Source organism: Pogona vitticeps, chromosome 5 (assembly GCF_051106095.1).
Source record: "Pogona vitticeps strain Pit_001003342236 chromosome 5, PviZW2.1, whole genome shotgun sequence".
NCBI lineage: Eukaryota > Metazoa > Chordata > Lepidosauria > Squamata > Agamidae > Pogona > Pogona vitticeps.
Window position 1 is genome coordinate 152,912,165 of NC_135787.1, and position 17,641 is coordinate 152,929,805.

General features: G+C 38.6%; 1 protein-coding gene across 11 annotated transcripts in view; it reads right to left on the reverse strand.

The window, feature by feature from the left end:
* The window catches only part of MGAT4C (MGAT4 family member C), a 435,723-nt gene that overhangs the window by 61,321 nt on the left and 356,761 nt on the right, over positions 1-17,641 (reverse strand). For 4 of the 11 annotated variants that reach the window (XM_078394807.1, XM_078394808.1, XM_078394810.1 and 1 more), the window contains one exon: positions 11,409-11,506. The exons of the other annotated variants lie outside the window; for them this stretch is intronic. In XM_078394807.1, the coding sequence (XP_078250933.1) occupies positions 11,409-11,426 (18 nt within the window). In that variant the 5' untranslated portion in view covers positions 11,427-11,506. The remainder of the gene's footprint in view (positions 1-11,408; positions 11,507-17,641) is intronic. 11 annotated transcript variants of the gene reach the window in all.

A 17,641-nucleotide genomic window follows, 5' to 3' on the forward strand; every position in this document is an offset into this window, starting at 1 on the left:
AAAAAAACTGCAAAACTTTCTGCAAGGTGAGCAACTGAAGAAAGAACAGAGAGATGTGCATTACAGACATCCTTTCAGATTGGGACGGAAAGCCCTCCCCAGCAAAAGCTATGCAGAAGACCATCTGCTTTCAAAGACACATTTGGATGAGCAACCACATGTACATGAGTACAAATGTCATTCACCTGCACTGCATTATAGTCAATGCAATCAAAGCTTGTTACCAGAATCTACACTACAATGGGTGCCATTATGGGGGATTCTGGGAACTGCAGTCAAAAAAGGAAACATTTCCAAGCTGTATGAAATATGCTTTTGAATGCACATCCTTACCCAAGAATGTATCTTCCTGGTTGCCTCTGCAAGAGAAACCTGTTCTGTTCTCCTCCCTAAGCAGCAGTAGCAGATCAGATGGGGAGAACAATGGATGTGGAACAAGCATAAAGGAGTATAGCTTTTACAAATTCATGGAAAGATACATTTTCGTATCTCCCCAACAACAAGGTGAAAATTGCCATTCATGAAATTTCAGCATAATGCAAATGGTTAGAAAGGAAATGAGCAAGTTTATGTGTGGTCAACTTAAGACTGCATGAAACTTCAGTACGCCTTTTAGAACATTTTTTCCAGGCCCTTTTCCTTTTCTCCTTGGAACACTGGCCTGGAAAGCAGTCCGTAACAGTCAAGAAACATCACAAATTAATCACTGAGATTAAATTCTGTTTATGAACAACAGAAATTTGTCTCTTTTCTAGACTTGTGCCATCTTGGCTAGGCTTAATGCTAAATGCTAGTTACTACTCACATTTATCCTGAGCTGTTAATTAGAATTTGCATAGAAATGAAAGAAGGATAATTTGAATACTACAACACTTTTCTTTTCAATAATTCCATATTGTTTCCAGCTTTTAGGGATTTGTTTTTAAGCAATTATACCCATGAACTCTCCTTTTCTCTGCCACGCCAATCATTTTAGCACAAAAGGTTTTTGATATCTAGTGCAATAATTTTCACTGTCACTGGCCAAAATCATGTTGGCTTTTACACATCAACACAGTCATCTTTATCTAGTTTTTGAATGTGTAAGTCAGTGGAACACTGTGCAGATGAAAATTCAGATACCCACCCAGACGTGAGACTTACTGAAGATAATGCAAGCAGGGGGAATCTGAGAGTCCAAAAAAGTAACTTTTCTAAGCTCCAAGTGATGCAGGACAGGCAGATAACACACTGGCACCAGTCTTTCTTGCTATATAACTTTCAACTCTAAACCTGATTTGTTGGTCACAATAGAGATGGACCCCCACCTCCTCTCGCAGGTCCCCACTCAGAGACAGAGCCCTACCTTGCCTGCCTGCCTCTTCTGGGCAATGCTTCTGAGTGGGTGCCAGCCAGAGGAAGCAGGGTTTAAACCACTACACACCTGTTCAGCTGAAAAACAAACAAGCAGAAACTACTGGTGCAGTGGGTCATGCCCATTTCTAGCCCCAATTAATCCACTACACACAGTAAATCATGGCAAGAGGGTGTTGGAACAACTGGCTTACTGTTAGGGATATATTATCTTTTTCCCCCCTTACACATGATGATTTACAGTGATATTCACAGCCTTCCAGAAAAGAACAATGTATTTTGTGCAGATGGAACAAATTACAAACAGTGCTTACTGCCACCATTTTGGTTCTACAGTAAGAGAGAAAAAATAGCCACCAGCAACATTCTCAAGCTTGTCTGGTGAAAGAGAGATTGAGTAAGGCTGAAAGAGGTGAGGAAGAAATCCAGCTGTCAACATATCTAATTACTTCTAAACTAGAAAAGAGGATAGGAAAAGGCGAACCTAAAATGATTTCCACCCCATTTTCTCAAGATTAACAATTCAGCTGGAGAGATGTGTTGAAGAGCTCCTGAATACCTAAAAAGGCAGAAGATCATTGCAGACCATAACTATTGGCACAGACATGTAATGAAGTCTAGCACTTCAGTATAACAACAAATTAAAAAGCCATTGATGTGCAAGCTAAGGAAGGAACATAAAATGAATTTTAAAAGTATATATTGTTTCCCCCTCAACTCTCTCCTGCTTTTTTTAAAGGGAGAAAAGATAGTGGTCCTTCAGGAGAAAGTAAAACTTCCAGAGATCCACTGAAATCCCACCCTCCTTAATATTGTCGATCCAGGACCCTGTGTTAGATGAATAATAAGCTTTGCAGATGAATTTAAGAAATGCAATGAATTATGCCAAGGGAAGGTTAATTGGGTTCACATGTTGAAGTGTGTCTTCCAAATTGGTTGCCCGCCCAATTTTTTTTTTATGCACACAGTGCCATACCAGGTCCTGGGAAGCAGTCAAAAGCAACCTGAGCAGCCCTGACTGACAGTAGTGGGGGCTGTGTGAAGTGCTTCTTCAAACCAGGGTCATGAGTTTATCGAGAGAGGAAAAGAGTGAGCTACTGCTGCTTTTTTTTTTAATGGTAGTTTTCTATTGCTGAAGAAAATTAGCCTGGCATTTTCTCCACTTGGAACTTAATATGCCTTATTTCATTCACTATGCACATTTGTGGAAGTACTTTTATCATTTATTACTGTCATTTTTGGTTCACGTGTAAATTGAGCACCGGACGGCGCTGGTATTATTTGTTCTGGCAAGGCTACACAGCTATTTTCCTTGTTCTCCCGAGGCACAGAGAGACTTTTTGTAGTCGTTTGTCTGTCTTGATGGAAGTTGTCCTGCTATATTACCAAAACTAACGGCCCCCAAAATGGAAGATTCATGACAACATGTTCAGTATGCATCTTGTATAAAAGCTCAACACTGAGACATGGTATGAGATACACAGCAAGCCAAGGTACATAGAATTTTATACTTGCATTCATTTTAGATGATAGTTTGATCCTAAAACAAGTCTCATTGGAAAATTCCTTCCAGCTATATAAATTATTGTGATGAGAAAAAATCTAGACTCCACAGAAATTCACACTTTTGTGATAGAACTATTAGAACGAGAAAACACAGGATTATTCCATATTGCACTTCTGATTATTTGTTTCTGAAGCAGTATTAAAATGACATCTTGGGGTCACAAATCTGTCCACAAATGAAGTCTGGAAGGCATACAGTTGCCATGTAGCAAGCTTTCCTGTGCAGATTATGGGCATTCAGTGGTACCTCCTGCTCTCTGAACAAAGAGAAGTAGCTTTGGGCTGGGAGGAGCAAGCCAGATGTCACACATATGGTGGTGACTAGCTGCAGTTCCTGTCCTCTGTCCCACCTCCTTGTTTCTTTTTCATCGCAGCAATCAGAGGTGGAAAGAAAAGAAAGCCAACAGAATGAGAAGCCTCAGGAAGCATTTTGTGATTGGTGGGAGAAGAAAGGAGGGACTAGAAAGAGGAAAAGGAAAAGAAAAGAAGTCTGCAAAGGAAGGAAGAAGAGGGAAAGGGGCTGAGAAAAATTGAGAAAGTCTCTATGGATGAAATAAAAGAGAAAAGAGAAAACATATGTGAACGTAATGAAAAAAGAATAGGGGAAATGGAAAAGATTACTAAGAGAAGGTGTGTTTAAATAACACTGGGAGCAACTCTGCTCTACTACTTCTTTGTTTGTTTGTTTGTTTGTTTGTTTGATTGATTGATTGATTGATTTATATCCCGGCCATCTGGTATATTCTACCACTCTGGGCGGCTTACAGAATATCAAAAACAATTAAAAAATTCCCATTGCTACTGCCATGGTGTGCTCTAGTGGTGAGTAATACAGTGGACCCTCTACTTACGGAATTAATCTGTATTGGAACGGTGGGTGCAGGTCGAAAGGTCTGTAGGTCGAGTCTCGATTGACCTACAATGCATTGACAACCGATTAATCCCATAACTAGGTGGTTTTGTTCCATTTTTGTACCATTTTGGTTTTTTTCTGGTCTGTAGGTCGATTCTCAGGCTGCAAGTCGAACCTAAATTTTACGGCCAGAGAAGTCTGTAACTCGAAAAGTTTTTAAGTCGAGCCGTCTGTAAGTTGAGGGTCCACTGTATGGCCAGTTGCCTGGTGCCATTTTGCTGATGCTCCCCCACTTCACACATGAAGCATCTTGGAGAGGTTGAAATGCACTTCGAGGGCAGCAGGTTAAGGGGACTGCCAACCTGAGATGAAGGAGAGCAACCAATGTGAGCTGAAGAATGAATTGAAGCTCTTGTACAGCTTGGACATTGTTTTCTAATGTGCTGCCCAAAACACAGAAATGGCTACAAAACAAGCAAGTAAAACCTAACAAAAGTTCAAAACTTTATTATCCATATGATTAAGTTTTACTAGTGTTAAATACTTGCATTTCCAAACTAATTTATTAAAAATGTATTTTGTTCATCTTGATATACATTTTAAAGTGAACAAGATGTAGGTACTTATACCCATATGTGGTAGGAGTGTGAGAGTGTAATGAAATTTGAAGGCTGGCTTTTGAAGGGAACTAATGACATATTGAAGTTAAATGTAGAATTAAGCCCTAAAACAGCAAGGTTAATATTTTCTAATATGAAACAAGGGGAATGGACAGTAAAAAAACCCCGACAATAAATTTATTAATAGCCGTAAGATTAATTACAACAAAGAACTGGAAATTAAAGCATGAATTTCAGTTAAATGACTGGTATAAAGAACTTTGGAATACAGCTATTAATGATAAATTAACTTTTAATATAAAGTCAAAAAGGTGTTGCAGATTTTGCTGTCAGGAGATAAAGGCTTTAAGGACAGATTCAGTGGCAGAGCAGGTGGCTTGTCCTTGTCAGAAAGAGAACACCAAGCATGCCAGTCTAGCTAACTTCTTTATGTAGAAGCGGGAAAGGGGGAGATATCCCATTTTATCCTTTTCCTCAAGCAGCAAGATGGTCCCAAGTATAAAGCTTTTCAGAATGAATCCAGTATGCTCTTGTGCAGCGTGGACAAGAAACTGCAGTCAATTAGATCAATTTTTATTTTTATTCTACATTTATTCTCTTATCATAAGCAATATTACTTTAATAGCATTGCAAGAAAACAAAGGCATAAAGACTTCCTGGCCCCAATCCCCTATATTTTTCTTCCCATGGTATCTCTCATTCCTTTATATTTTGTTTCAGATAGATATTTAAGTAGATTAAGTTCTTGCAGTGCAGACCTATTTTTTCCAGTAGCATCCAAAAAGAAAGACATGCTTTTGTTCCTTTCATAACACATTTTTTCACCATTTCCCTAGTAGATTTGAAAATAAGCTTTACGAAACTTGATGAAACCTTTTCCTAAGTAAATGGTACTGTGATTACAATTTTTTTTCCTAACAAAAGTGAGGTTGTATCTACATTGGCACTTTTGGCATGGTCTAAATAGAGCTCTTTGAGGTCAGAGGGAGGATCAATTTGCCATTAGTGTGACCCTCATGTCCAAATGGCATATTGACTTCAAGTGATGCTCCAGCTCCTTCTGTTGTCAATTGAATACTATCCCTACTCCTCTGCAGAGGGGCAGGGGAAGTGAAATTACTATTTTTGCCTGAGACAGACCATCACTCATGCACTGAACCACTTAGATTAAATTACATTGCCTTGTGTGTAGAGCTGATCAAAAAACTGTCTGCAGCCATGGTCCTAATCCTGACTTCACACAAAGGAAAGAAAAATAACAATACTTGAATCTGAGTGATTCAGCACAGCAGTCTAGCAGAGTTAAAAAAAACAACTTTCCCCACCACTCCATAAAGCAGTACAGGAAGTGTTCAATTTGCTGGTATTCTGAAGTGACTTGCTCATTAAGCCATGATAACAGAAATTCAAAGCAATTTTTTGTCCATTTCCAGCAATTGCACACACTGGGAATGGATTAAATAAGTGCATATTAACCGCACACCACCAGCACAAAATGGAAGCTTCTGACAGGGGCTCAAAAAGGTGTAAGTTGGGTTGCTCTACGGGCAAATTGGTGTGCTCTAGCAATTGTGTTGTGTGGTCACCAGAAAAAAGAGCAAACCAACCTACCCCTACAATGCACCAAAGAGCAGAAAAAATGCCCAAATGAAAAGCCTTGAGATGCACATTTCCTCCCTGTTATTGTTACTATTCAAGAAACTTTGTTGTATGTTTATTTATTTTTTTAATTGTTTTCTCTTATTGTTTTTCAGCTTCATATCAAGAAGCGAAGGTTCTGCTCATACGTGTGTTGTAGGTAGTTCAATAAAAGCATGGTCCTGACAAACTAACAACAGATTTAGTCCAGTTCCATTCAAATCAAATTGAACTTTTCATGTATGTGAATGTATATGGGAACCTATACATCTATCAATGGTCCGGCTTAATAACATCATAAATTTTAAAGCAAGCAATTGTCCAGAAACTATAGAAGAAAATAATTGCTAAGAAGAAGGTTTTGATTATAACGACAAGATACAGTTCTACTAAGAGACAGCAAAGTAACCAGAATCTAAAGTACATTGAAATCAATAAATGTCTTCCAGTTTAATTCACTGGGCTTGGTTCAGGCTAATTTCATACTAATTTCCTTCTGGGAGACAGCAACACGGCAGATAATTGGTGCACTCCTCCCTTGTCTCAATCAATGACAAAACACTCATCGATCAGGCGGGGTTTATATCTATGTCCCAGAACTATAAGCACAATCTCTGACAAAACAAATGCAAGTGGGTGATAAACAATTAATGCAATTTAAATTGATTTGAATAAAGCAAAAACAGAACCAAGCATGGCAAGTGTGGGGAAACGGATGTTGAATGTTGTTCTGATCCAGAAAGGTTATTTCTACATTCATATGAACTAAAATATGTACTGGTTGTTGTGGGTTTTTCAGGCTCTTTGGCCGTGTTCTGAAGGTTGTTCTTCCTAACGTTTTGCCAGTCTCTGTGGCCGGCATCTTCAGGGGACAGGAGTAGCACTCTGTACTCTGGTGCAGTTTGTTTGATGCAGTATGTACCTTGCAGTAAGGACAGTGGCAAGGGCACCCTTCCACCCAGCACTCAAATAGCAGACCAGTTTACTCTCAGAGATAGCAGGAACCTAAATAATCAGTGGAGGGAAGGGGCAGGAAGTCTCAGGCAAAGGATGCTGGGTCTCAAACAGAATTTCTGCCCTGGTTTGTGGCTCTGGAAACTCTGGCAAGCAGGCACCCCATAGAGGAAAGGAAGCCCAGGGTGGATGGGAGATATAAAAGGGACCTTGCCACAAGGTAAGGCAGACCTACCATCAGAGAGGACCTGCAAAGAGCAGGTATGCCCAATTGAATAGAGCCAAAACCAGTGGCCACAAGGGGACAAAGAAGCCCTGGATGAAGAGGACTGGAGAGACACCCCAGAGAGTTTCTTGGGAGCTTACTAGGCAGTGGACTCACTTGAGGAAGATTCCAAGCCACCCGGAGAGTAGGATTACATTTATTAAAAGGCCCCCTGGTAAGGATTCTTATTCATCTGAGAATCGCAAAGGGAGCAGAGAAGAACCACGAGTTTCCCCAGATCCCCTACAAAACTCCCTACTGATGGGGGAACAATAGAAGAAGGCTGGGAAAGAGCGGCAGTCTGATCTACAGCCATGGGAACTGTCCACCACTCAGGTGCAATGCGGGCAGAGAAAGAGACAGCAAGAACATCTGTCTGGGTCCAACCATCAACCAGCCTTGGACCACCTAGAAGAGACTCCCAGCCTGTTACCCTTATCACAGCCATACTGCCGCTCATTGTTGAGGGCAGGAAGATTGCTGACACCAGTTGCATTAGGAGTCTTAGTTCCACCACCCACACCAACATCAGGGAATAGAATTGAGGTCAGGAGAAACAATCCCTAGCCTTTCGTGAAATGACCCAAGGGACAGGAGACTACAGTTCGTGATTCAACCCCAGTGAAGAGAACTGGGCAGAAAGAAGTTAAGTTGTTGTATGTGAACTATTTTCCTGTTACAATAAAGCTTGTACTGTTACAACAACTGTTATAATGAATTTTGTACAATTGGATTCCAAAAGCTCAGAAGATTAAACAAAGCTTTGGCCTATTGACTTACAAAAATGGTACAGCTATTGTCAAATAAATATAATGACTGATCTAGAATATGTTTTCAAGCCGAATTATTTTGAGCATGCACAGAAACTATCAATGTGTTTAGCATGTGATTGAAAACTTATTTGGGGGGATCTGAAGGAATAAGCAATCTAATGGAACCATTTCACAGCTCACAAATTATTTGCACACACTTCTCCAAATCGATGTATAACTTGCTCCTTGGATGTCAGGCTTTGAGAGCTATCAAAACATGGGGGCTGTGAACTTGCCAGTCCCCAGATACCTAATATGCTAATTTTGACCTACAGTTATGAACACCCACAAGATTCCATTGAATAAAAATTGTCTCTATTCTCCTTATGTTTCCTGAGGAAGTGTACACTTGTTCTTAGTCACAGCAAAACTACAGTGTCAATGGATTGCTTTTTCACTCAGCTTAATTTAACAATGCCATCTGCCTCAGAGAAAAACATGATGGCAATAGAGATTTTTAAACATGATTTGCATGATGCCTATCATCCAGAAAAATCTCAGAATGATATTTGCAAACTGGGGAGGCTTCTAAAAATCTTTGTTTGATTCAGTACACTAAGAACAGGAGTGCCACCTCCTGTACTTGCCAATACATTTAACATATAAAGATGTAATTTTGGATTTAAAAGAAGGAAACAATACAGATGGTTAGGCATCTTAGACAGGTTTCTTTCCCTGCTGTACTTCTTTCTACTGATGCAGAAGAGCTGAAATCTAGATCTTATGTATCAGAGTCAGAGCTTAAAAATTCTGTATCAATGGTAACATGGTATGGATTCTTTCGAGTTTTCAAATACAGTAATGAGAGGAAGGAACTTTGGATTTTCTGTTAACGTAATACAGGTCTCACTCATCATTTTGCATAATGAACAGCAGATTTTGATTCATGATTTCTTTATTCTTCTGCCCTCGTTTCCAATCAATGATTGGAGATAAGGAGCCTGCAGAGATTATGCTGAAAAGTGGGCACTGCTTTGCAGCTCTGAAAGGATTTGCGATCTGTTGAACCCAAAGAGAAGAGAAAGCATCAAGTGATGATGGGACGAGGACTCTCTCCATGTTCTAGTAGTTTGGTTTGATTTGGGTCTTAAGTTGTAGTTTTTGCCTTTATTTATTTGGATTTTACAAGAGGGGGACTCTGTGTGTGTTTTATTTTGTTATTTATTCCCTTGTGTGTATCTAGGTGCTTCCCATGCTAGAATGGCTGTTTTTTTAAAAAAAAAATTGTGGATTTACTGTGTATTTATTATTCTAAGGTTTATATTTTGGCATTTGGGGGGGGGGGAGATAGGGTTTTTTCTTCTCTTGAGGGTTGTGGGTCAAGGAGTGGAATTCCTGATTGGGCCAATGGGTGAGTTTCATATTTCAAAAACTGTAAGTTTCAAATTCAATTACATTTTTAATTTGTGTAGAATTTTATTTCAACTCTGGGTTTCCCATGGATCTCTCTTGTAATACTATCACCTCAATACTGAGAAATGGAGTTTGTTTTCTGTCTGTGGCATCTTAATCAGAGCCAAACATTTCTAGAAACCCATTATTACAATAATTCATAAAATGCATTTAGTTCATTTTTTCCCAATGCATAGTTCAAATAACTGCCTGGACTGAAATGAATAAAATTGCATGCAAATACATCTGATTGAATCCATTAGCTTAAAGTAGACTTGGGGTTACAATAATCATCATAAAATCAATTCATTTCCATGGTGCCACTGCATTTATAATGAAATCTGCCTCTAACACACTGATTCTGAAGGGCCCCCATTTCAATGCTTTATTTCAAATCATATCCCACTACCCCAGTGGGAATCAGATGTCTGATCTGGCATCTTTTCAAGCACAGGTCTCATACACCAGTCAAAGAAAGACAGGAAAACTCTGAATTATCATTCTGTGACAAAATCACAGTGATTCTACAGTTAACACAAATCTTAGTCCCTTTTTCTAGTAAAGAATTTTGCCCAACTGTTCAAGTGTAACAGACAAAAATAACCCACACCCCCTAAGCCTCTCTCTTCATTCAAAATAGTTTAGGAATCACATCAAAGGGCATGACTATTTGACTTACATCACTAGAACAATATACTGTATCCTCTTCCCCTGAAAGCATGTAATGATTCAGATCGCTTGGGGAAGTCTTATAAAATGGTTTTTGTCAATTACACCAAATCTTTTCTTCGGTCTTGTGTTTTCTCTTGGTATTTTAATTTTCCAGCCAAAACTCTTTATTTTCCTTGCTTCTATAATGAAAAAGGCAACTGCAAACACAGCAAAACTATTATAATTAATTCAATGTTTTGTGCTATATTTGTATTCATAAATGTTCCATAAAGGAATGATGTAAATAATGCATTGAAAGGCATGTAAAGAATCCAGCACAAATAGCACATTAGTTTCTTTATGAACTACTGTACTTTATTACATCTCTGTCTTAAATAATTGAAAACAGCCCAAAAAGGCCATAATCCTACATCTACAGAAACTATTATAATTATACATAGTGCAATATAATGTTATTTTGAATATGCAATAGAAAAACATCATCAGCTAATTATATGGGGGGCAATTTTCTTCACTAAAAAGCAGTAGCATTTCTAAAGCAAGGTGGCAATTTAAAAATTAAAAAGATTGTATTATAGATACCAAAGAGTAACCAATTTCAGGGCTTGATACCTAAGCAAATAAATGGTAAATGCACCATTTATGAATCCCTGACAAGTCACTAAAAAGTAGAAATATTAGCTGCATTGGGGCAATACCAAAGCATGGCAGATGTGCTAGAATAAATGACAGGAGAGTAAATCATAGTAGAAAATAAAGCATACCAACAGAATCAGAGATTTTATGGAAAACGTCCTTTGTTTCACACTCTGGGTTCAGACAACATATCCAGAAGATTTGTAATACTGAGGAAAGAGATTGTAAACCCCAGAAGATGTGACCCTCTCACATAAGCCAGGTTCATCTTGAAAGCAGTTATATAGGCAGCCGAAGCATCTGCCTTGGATGAAGCCAAACTTCTTTAAATGTTTCATACAGCTTTCAAAATCTCACAGCCAATGTGCCAGTAAGGTTCTCCTTGTGCAAGGGACTCAACATTTCACATCTCTGAATAAACTATAATTTATCACAAATCTGGATTTACTCATCCTGTGCTGTGGCAACACAGATCACTGTGCTTGCTTCATGTCAATAGGTCAATCTATTGAAAAAAAAACCCCAGCATACATACAAAATAACAACTTATTGGTGAAAGGTCAACGATGACTTGCTTCTTAGCGATTTAAAGAAATGAGTATACAGGATGTGGTCGACACAAATCCCCCTCCTTTTACAAGACTCACCAATTGTTCTTCATCCATTCCTTCAACATGAAGAAAGCAAAACTCAGAACATCATGACCATACCAGAAGATTCCTCTACACATGATGACGACCAGCTCCTGGGGCAGGAGAGAGAGAATTGGCCACATTCATGGACTGTGGACCATTGTAGGTAAAGGTAGGGGACATTGTGTAGCACTAAGTTGGAAGCTTTTCCCCATAGTCAAATAACAATAGTGGCACTTCCAGTATATAGGAGCATTAGAAGCAAAGGGGGATATCAGATAGCCGTCTGCAAATTGGGGGTATTCAGAAGAGGGGACTCCTTGGGAGGAGGAGCTTCTGTGAAAGAGAGTCCTCTCTTAGGGACACTTCTTGGCAAGTAACTGAGGCTTAAATTTGGGTGGGGCTCAGGAGGTTTAGTTTTCTAAGTTTCAGTTCTTAGAAAGGAAAGATATTGGGAATAATGCTTATCAGTCTTGAACAATTGTCAGCCTGTTATGCCTTGTGACTGACTAGGAACACCTCTGTTTTGTCTGGATTAAATTTCAGTTTGTTAGCTTTCATCGAAACCATTACTGACAAGAGGCACTGGTCTGGCACAGAACAGCTTCCTTGTAATCAGATAGAAAGGTGATATAGAGTTGGGTGTCATCAGCATACTGATGGCACCGAACCCCAAAACTCCAGACAATCTTTGCAGGTGGTTTCATGTATATGTTGAATAACATAGGAGACAAGACTGAGCTCTCAGGGACACCAAAGACCAATGGCTAGTGTGTCAATAGGATGCCCCAACACCATATTCTGAGATTAGCCATCTAGGAAGGATTGGAAACATTGTAAAACAGGACCTTCAAGACCCATCCCAAAAAGGCAGTCCAGAATAATACCATGGTCAATGGCATAAAAAGCTGCTAAGAGGTTCAACAGGGACACAATTCCTCTGTCCAGTTCCTGGTGCAGGTCATCTATCAAGGCATCTCTGTTCCACAACCAGGCGTGATGCCAGACTGGAATGGATTTAGATAATACATTTCATTCAATAACCTCTGGTGTTGAGATTTCAGCAAACACTCCAAATGCCAAAAATGGAATATCAGAGACTGGCCTACAATTGTCCAATACAGTGGGATTCAAGGAGGGCTTTTTGACCTAAATTACCACTTCTGCTCATATTCTCTCAGCTTAGGCCCTGCAAACTAGGCCCTGCAATTTGGCTTGTCTGGAATAGAACAATAATCCGTACTGCCTTTCCTGTGGAACATGAGAAAGATTCCAAAACTAGGCCTTTCTTTGCCTTTCCCCCCTATATGCTGTAAAAGTATCCTTTTTTGCTTTTAAAGTAAAATAACTGATTCACCTGCCATTTGAAGGAAAGCTATACCATATGGCAGTTATGTCTGTTATGGCTATTTGTATGGGAACAAAAACAAACCATCATAAAGAAGAACTGCAACATGTGCATTATCCTTTCCTTTTCAGATTCAGTGTTTCTGTTGCTGAGTGCAATTTTGTAATGTTGGGTAAACAACATTTGTTTCCATGGATAGTGTTGCCAACCATGTCAGTCTTGTGATAAGAGTCCAGGAAATGACTATAATTCCTACATCAGGAAAATTCATTTCAATAGAGGAATATAGCCTCTGTACTTCTAAAGATAGTACAAACACAGTGTACTCTACAATTGCTTGTCACATGGGGATTCTAGAAGAAAGTGGCAGCAATTTGGGTGTTTTGGCAAAGAGCCCTTTCATTGAGGGCCACTTCAAATATTAGACATGCCCTATCTAGGACGTAGTTCTCTGTAGGAACAGGAAAGGCTGTCAAACAGAGATGGCTGCCCACATATGCCATTGAGTGTAAAAATGCAAAAGGCTACCAAGAAAGGCTACAGCTCCCTAATCTCTCTCAGCACACTGTGGCATTAGAATAAACCAGACCCAGAACTGGAAATAAATTTATCTCAGTTCATTTTTATAAGAATTATTTTTTTCAAAATTTAGACATTGATTCCTATCTCGAAGGAGAAGAAATTGAGAGTAAAATATTCAAAAGTGGAGGGAACTGGTTAGAGCCCACTATCCAGGTTCAGAACTTTCAGTGCTTAATTCTTAAAAATATGGATTTGAATGTTTGAGTGTTGAAGTACATTAATGCTCAAGGAGAGCTGCTGCTTCTCTTCATCCCCTTCCCCATCAGCCCACCGAGAAGCTCCTCCTCTTTAGCGCTTGTATGGTATGTGTATGGCTACTTCCATGCTGGGAAAAGGTCTTCACATCCAAGTTGGCAAATGGCACAAACCTTTGTTCTAGTTCATCTTAGAACATTTATCAAGACTCACAAATGTCTTCAGACTGGAGTTGGAAAAGAATTAAGCCTCAATTAAATTTGTATCCCCTACATCTTCAAAAGAATTCTGGGCAGCATATTTATTATTTAATTCACTCAGTAATGACACAGAGTGGGTTGAGTTGAGATGTGACTTAGCTCACATCTGATCTCCTTACTCCACAAATCTGCACACAACACAAACCATTTTTTATTTCTCCAATAGTGAGTTGCACAAACATTAACACTGCACATAACTGCTGTGGATGTGCTTGCCACTTTACGAATGGCACATGGGTTCTTTAATCTTGTCACTCCAGAAGTGCTTTCCATATAGGGACTACAGCAGATTTGAAAGGCTCCTTGGTAAGCTACTTTTCTTTTAAGAGAGCAAAGTTCTTTTTCACCTTTCTACCTGAGCAATAAATAAACATTGATTTCTGGAGACTGAGCAGTTCTATTCTGTTGTGGCAGAAACAACAACAGGTTCTTGTTTTGTGGCTCCTTCTTTAATTTACCACAAGGATTGTAATTTCTTTCTTTAAATCAGTGATGATGAATAATGATGTTTAATCTCGTGTAGACACCTGATCTCCGCCTCCTAACCCCAATGTATAACAAAATATTGTACATGTGCTGAAACACACAGGGATAGCCATATTATTAAGACTTTTGTAGAACTTTCAGAATATCATAATGAAATGTTTTAGATCTGTGCTTGATGGACTATGAATACGCTTTTTCATATATAAGCCTTTTAGATGATCAAGGAAATATTCTGTGCCAATTTCCCGTATAACCATTTATAAAAACACAGACATCAGGAACAGAAAGAGAAATTGAATTGGCTGGATAAGCTGCTATGAATTACAAATTTACTTACTTCATGCTTTATTTCAGGTGAGTAAAATTAAATGTCTGAAATTCAACTTCCTGAAAGGTTTTAATTACAGCTGATGAAAGAATTCAAGAAAATGTAACTTACCTAATAAGATTTTTTTTGCCAAGAATTTTGTAAAAAATAATGCTGTTTCAGTCACCATTCTAGTTGATATAGATAGATAGATAGATAGATAGATAGATAGATAGATAGATAGATAGATAGATAGATAGATAGATAGATAGATAGATAGATAGATAGATAGATAGATAGATAGATAGATAGATAGATAGATAGATAGATAGATAGATAGATAGATAGATAGATAGATATTCATTAGATTTGTGCTTCTTATAGAGCTCATGCTGAGTTACTGGTTCCAAATATACAAATGAGAAAGGCAAGAGCAATCTGGCTTTTTAAATGCAGGTTTTCTTGAAGATCAGTCCATGCATTTGGAAGAATCCATAACCATCACTACGATCACTGCATTTTGGCAATGTATTGCACTGATATTTCCTAAAAGTACACGTGCCATGGAACTGCATTGGATCCCTACAAGTACAAGTATTCTATAGTCATATCCAGGTTCTGAAAGTAACTAGTTAGAAATAATTTACAGTGTAATGTTACTTTGATAAAAAAAACCAAGGCATAACTTCATGTTATTATAATTGTAACTTAACAAGGTTAACTTCATGTTGTTTGTCATGTAACTGTAATGTTTAGGTATTTCTATAGTTAAGGATGGGAGCTCCATTAAATGAGAAACGAAGACTATCACACTTTCAAGTGTTGGGACATGTTGTACCCCATGCTCTGTTGTGGGTGCTGAGATGATGATAAAGTAAGTGGACAGAAGGAAAATGTATATCATACTATAAGACAAAGAGATTTGTAGCATTTCAGGATGGGAAAGTTGAAGCAACTGACTTACTTCTATGAAACAGGAAAGTAAAGAGTTGCTTTTTAAGCAATGAAATGAAAAGAGAATTCTAGAGTTCTGTTGGGTTCGCTGATTCAGTCTGGAATCCAGTTTTGTGTTTCAGACCTGATCCCTACTTGGTCCAAATTCAGACTCCATCTGATTTGGTTTGGACAGTGAATTTAAATCAATCTGCTAATTCAGATCATCTGCATTCCCACTGATTTTCATCAACCAATATGGCTATAACTTTTTTAAAAAATTAATTACATGCCATTTAGAAAGCAAACCTGCCAAATTTCGGACAGTTAGCTTCAAGAGTTTGCATATTAGAAACCTTTAACTTTTGCCAAAAACCAAAACACGGTTGAAAAAAAGCAAGTAATCTCAGCTAAGTGCTCAAATTTGCTCATTTATGCTGCTTTTCTCTTATTATTTCTCTTCCTTAGTACTGACAAAGTTGCCCTTGGAAACAGCCCTTGCTCCACCAAAGGACTGCATCAACTGCACCAAAGAAAACCTAGTTAAAGAACAGCATTAGGCTGAGTCAAAGTATTTCACCGAAAGGCTGCTGATGTCCTTCTGTTCTGCTTACACTGATCTATGCCCTGGCTTTGCTGTGTACAGAGATGGGCACAAACTAAAAAACGAACCAGGAAGTTTGTTAAAAATCACTATTTTGTTGGTCCAGGTTCATCAAAACTGAAGAACCTGGACTGACCCGAACTACAAACCTTTTTATGATTTTTAAAATTTTTCATTTTTAAATTCCCAAAACAAATACAAGAATACAAAATGCTTACTATTACAAATCTAAACCACAGTGCACCCCCATACCCACCAGACCCTTTGGAGCAATACTTTTAATATGAACCTCTTTCCCAAAATTGTATTGATCGTTGTTTAGAGGCTTTCCCCTTTCCTTTCACTAATACAAATTCAATAAATCTACCCCAAATAGCATAACAAATATTTGAACTTATTTCCCCTCTTTTCACCTTCAGTTCAGTAGTCAATTTATCATTTAATGCAATGACCCATACTTCATTATACCAATCTTCTAATTTAATATCATTTTTATCTTTCCAGAATCTAGCTATTAATATTCTAGCACTTATAAAAATGGAAATCAATTCACTTGAGCAATAATCAAGTTCTAACTTATCAAAAATTGACAACAAAGCAATTTTAGAATTGAATTCAATATCTTTTCCAAATATGTCATATATTTCCTTAAAAATTACTTTCCAAAATTTCTGAATCCATTTACACTCCCACTACATATGATAATACATGTCAATTTCTTCATCGGATTTCCATCAGGCCTTAGAATAGTCTGAATTAAACATTTTTATGATTTAATGAACTTCTTGGTTCAATCCCCCTCTGCCCCCACAGTCTGCCCCCACCCCTTCCCACTGCCCCCATTGCCTCTCAACCTGATCCTGTTGCCTCCTCCATTTAGTCCTCTGCCTCTGCTGCCATCTTGAGACACAGCAGGCCTGGCTTCCACTCCAGGAGCTAGGCCTGCAATCTCTGGGCATGCCTCTGCCTATCAGCTGACAGGCGGGGCATGCACAGAGACTGCAGACGGGGCTTCTGGAAAGGAAGCTCAGCTTGTCTCTCAAGATGGCAGCAATGGAGAAGGAGGAAGAGGAGGAAGCAACAGGATGAGGTAGGGAGGTGACAGGGGCAGAGGGCAGGCTATGAAGCTGCTAATGGGAGATCCACAGCCAAATGGTGACAGGGTGGGTTTGCCCCAATCCATATGCCTGTAATTTAGGCACAGAATGGTTGGAGGGAAATATGCATCTCCCTCGTAGTAATAGCCACCCCACTCAAATGAAATCTTTAATAGCCTACCATGGAAGTCTCCACTCAGCATTTATGCATTTCACATATTTCGTACTTTCATCAGAAGAAATGCTGAATGATTGTACTTCAGTTGCAAATATCAAACAAAAACATCCACTTGTCGGCAATGTCCTCATAAGATACATATAAGCCCATTTTTCAGGCTCCTAGTCTACAAAAACTATGATTAAAACATACACACAATCTTAAAATATGTTGCACTGGAGCCATTTAACAAAAGAAGGGAAACAGTGCATCTTTTGT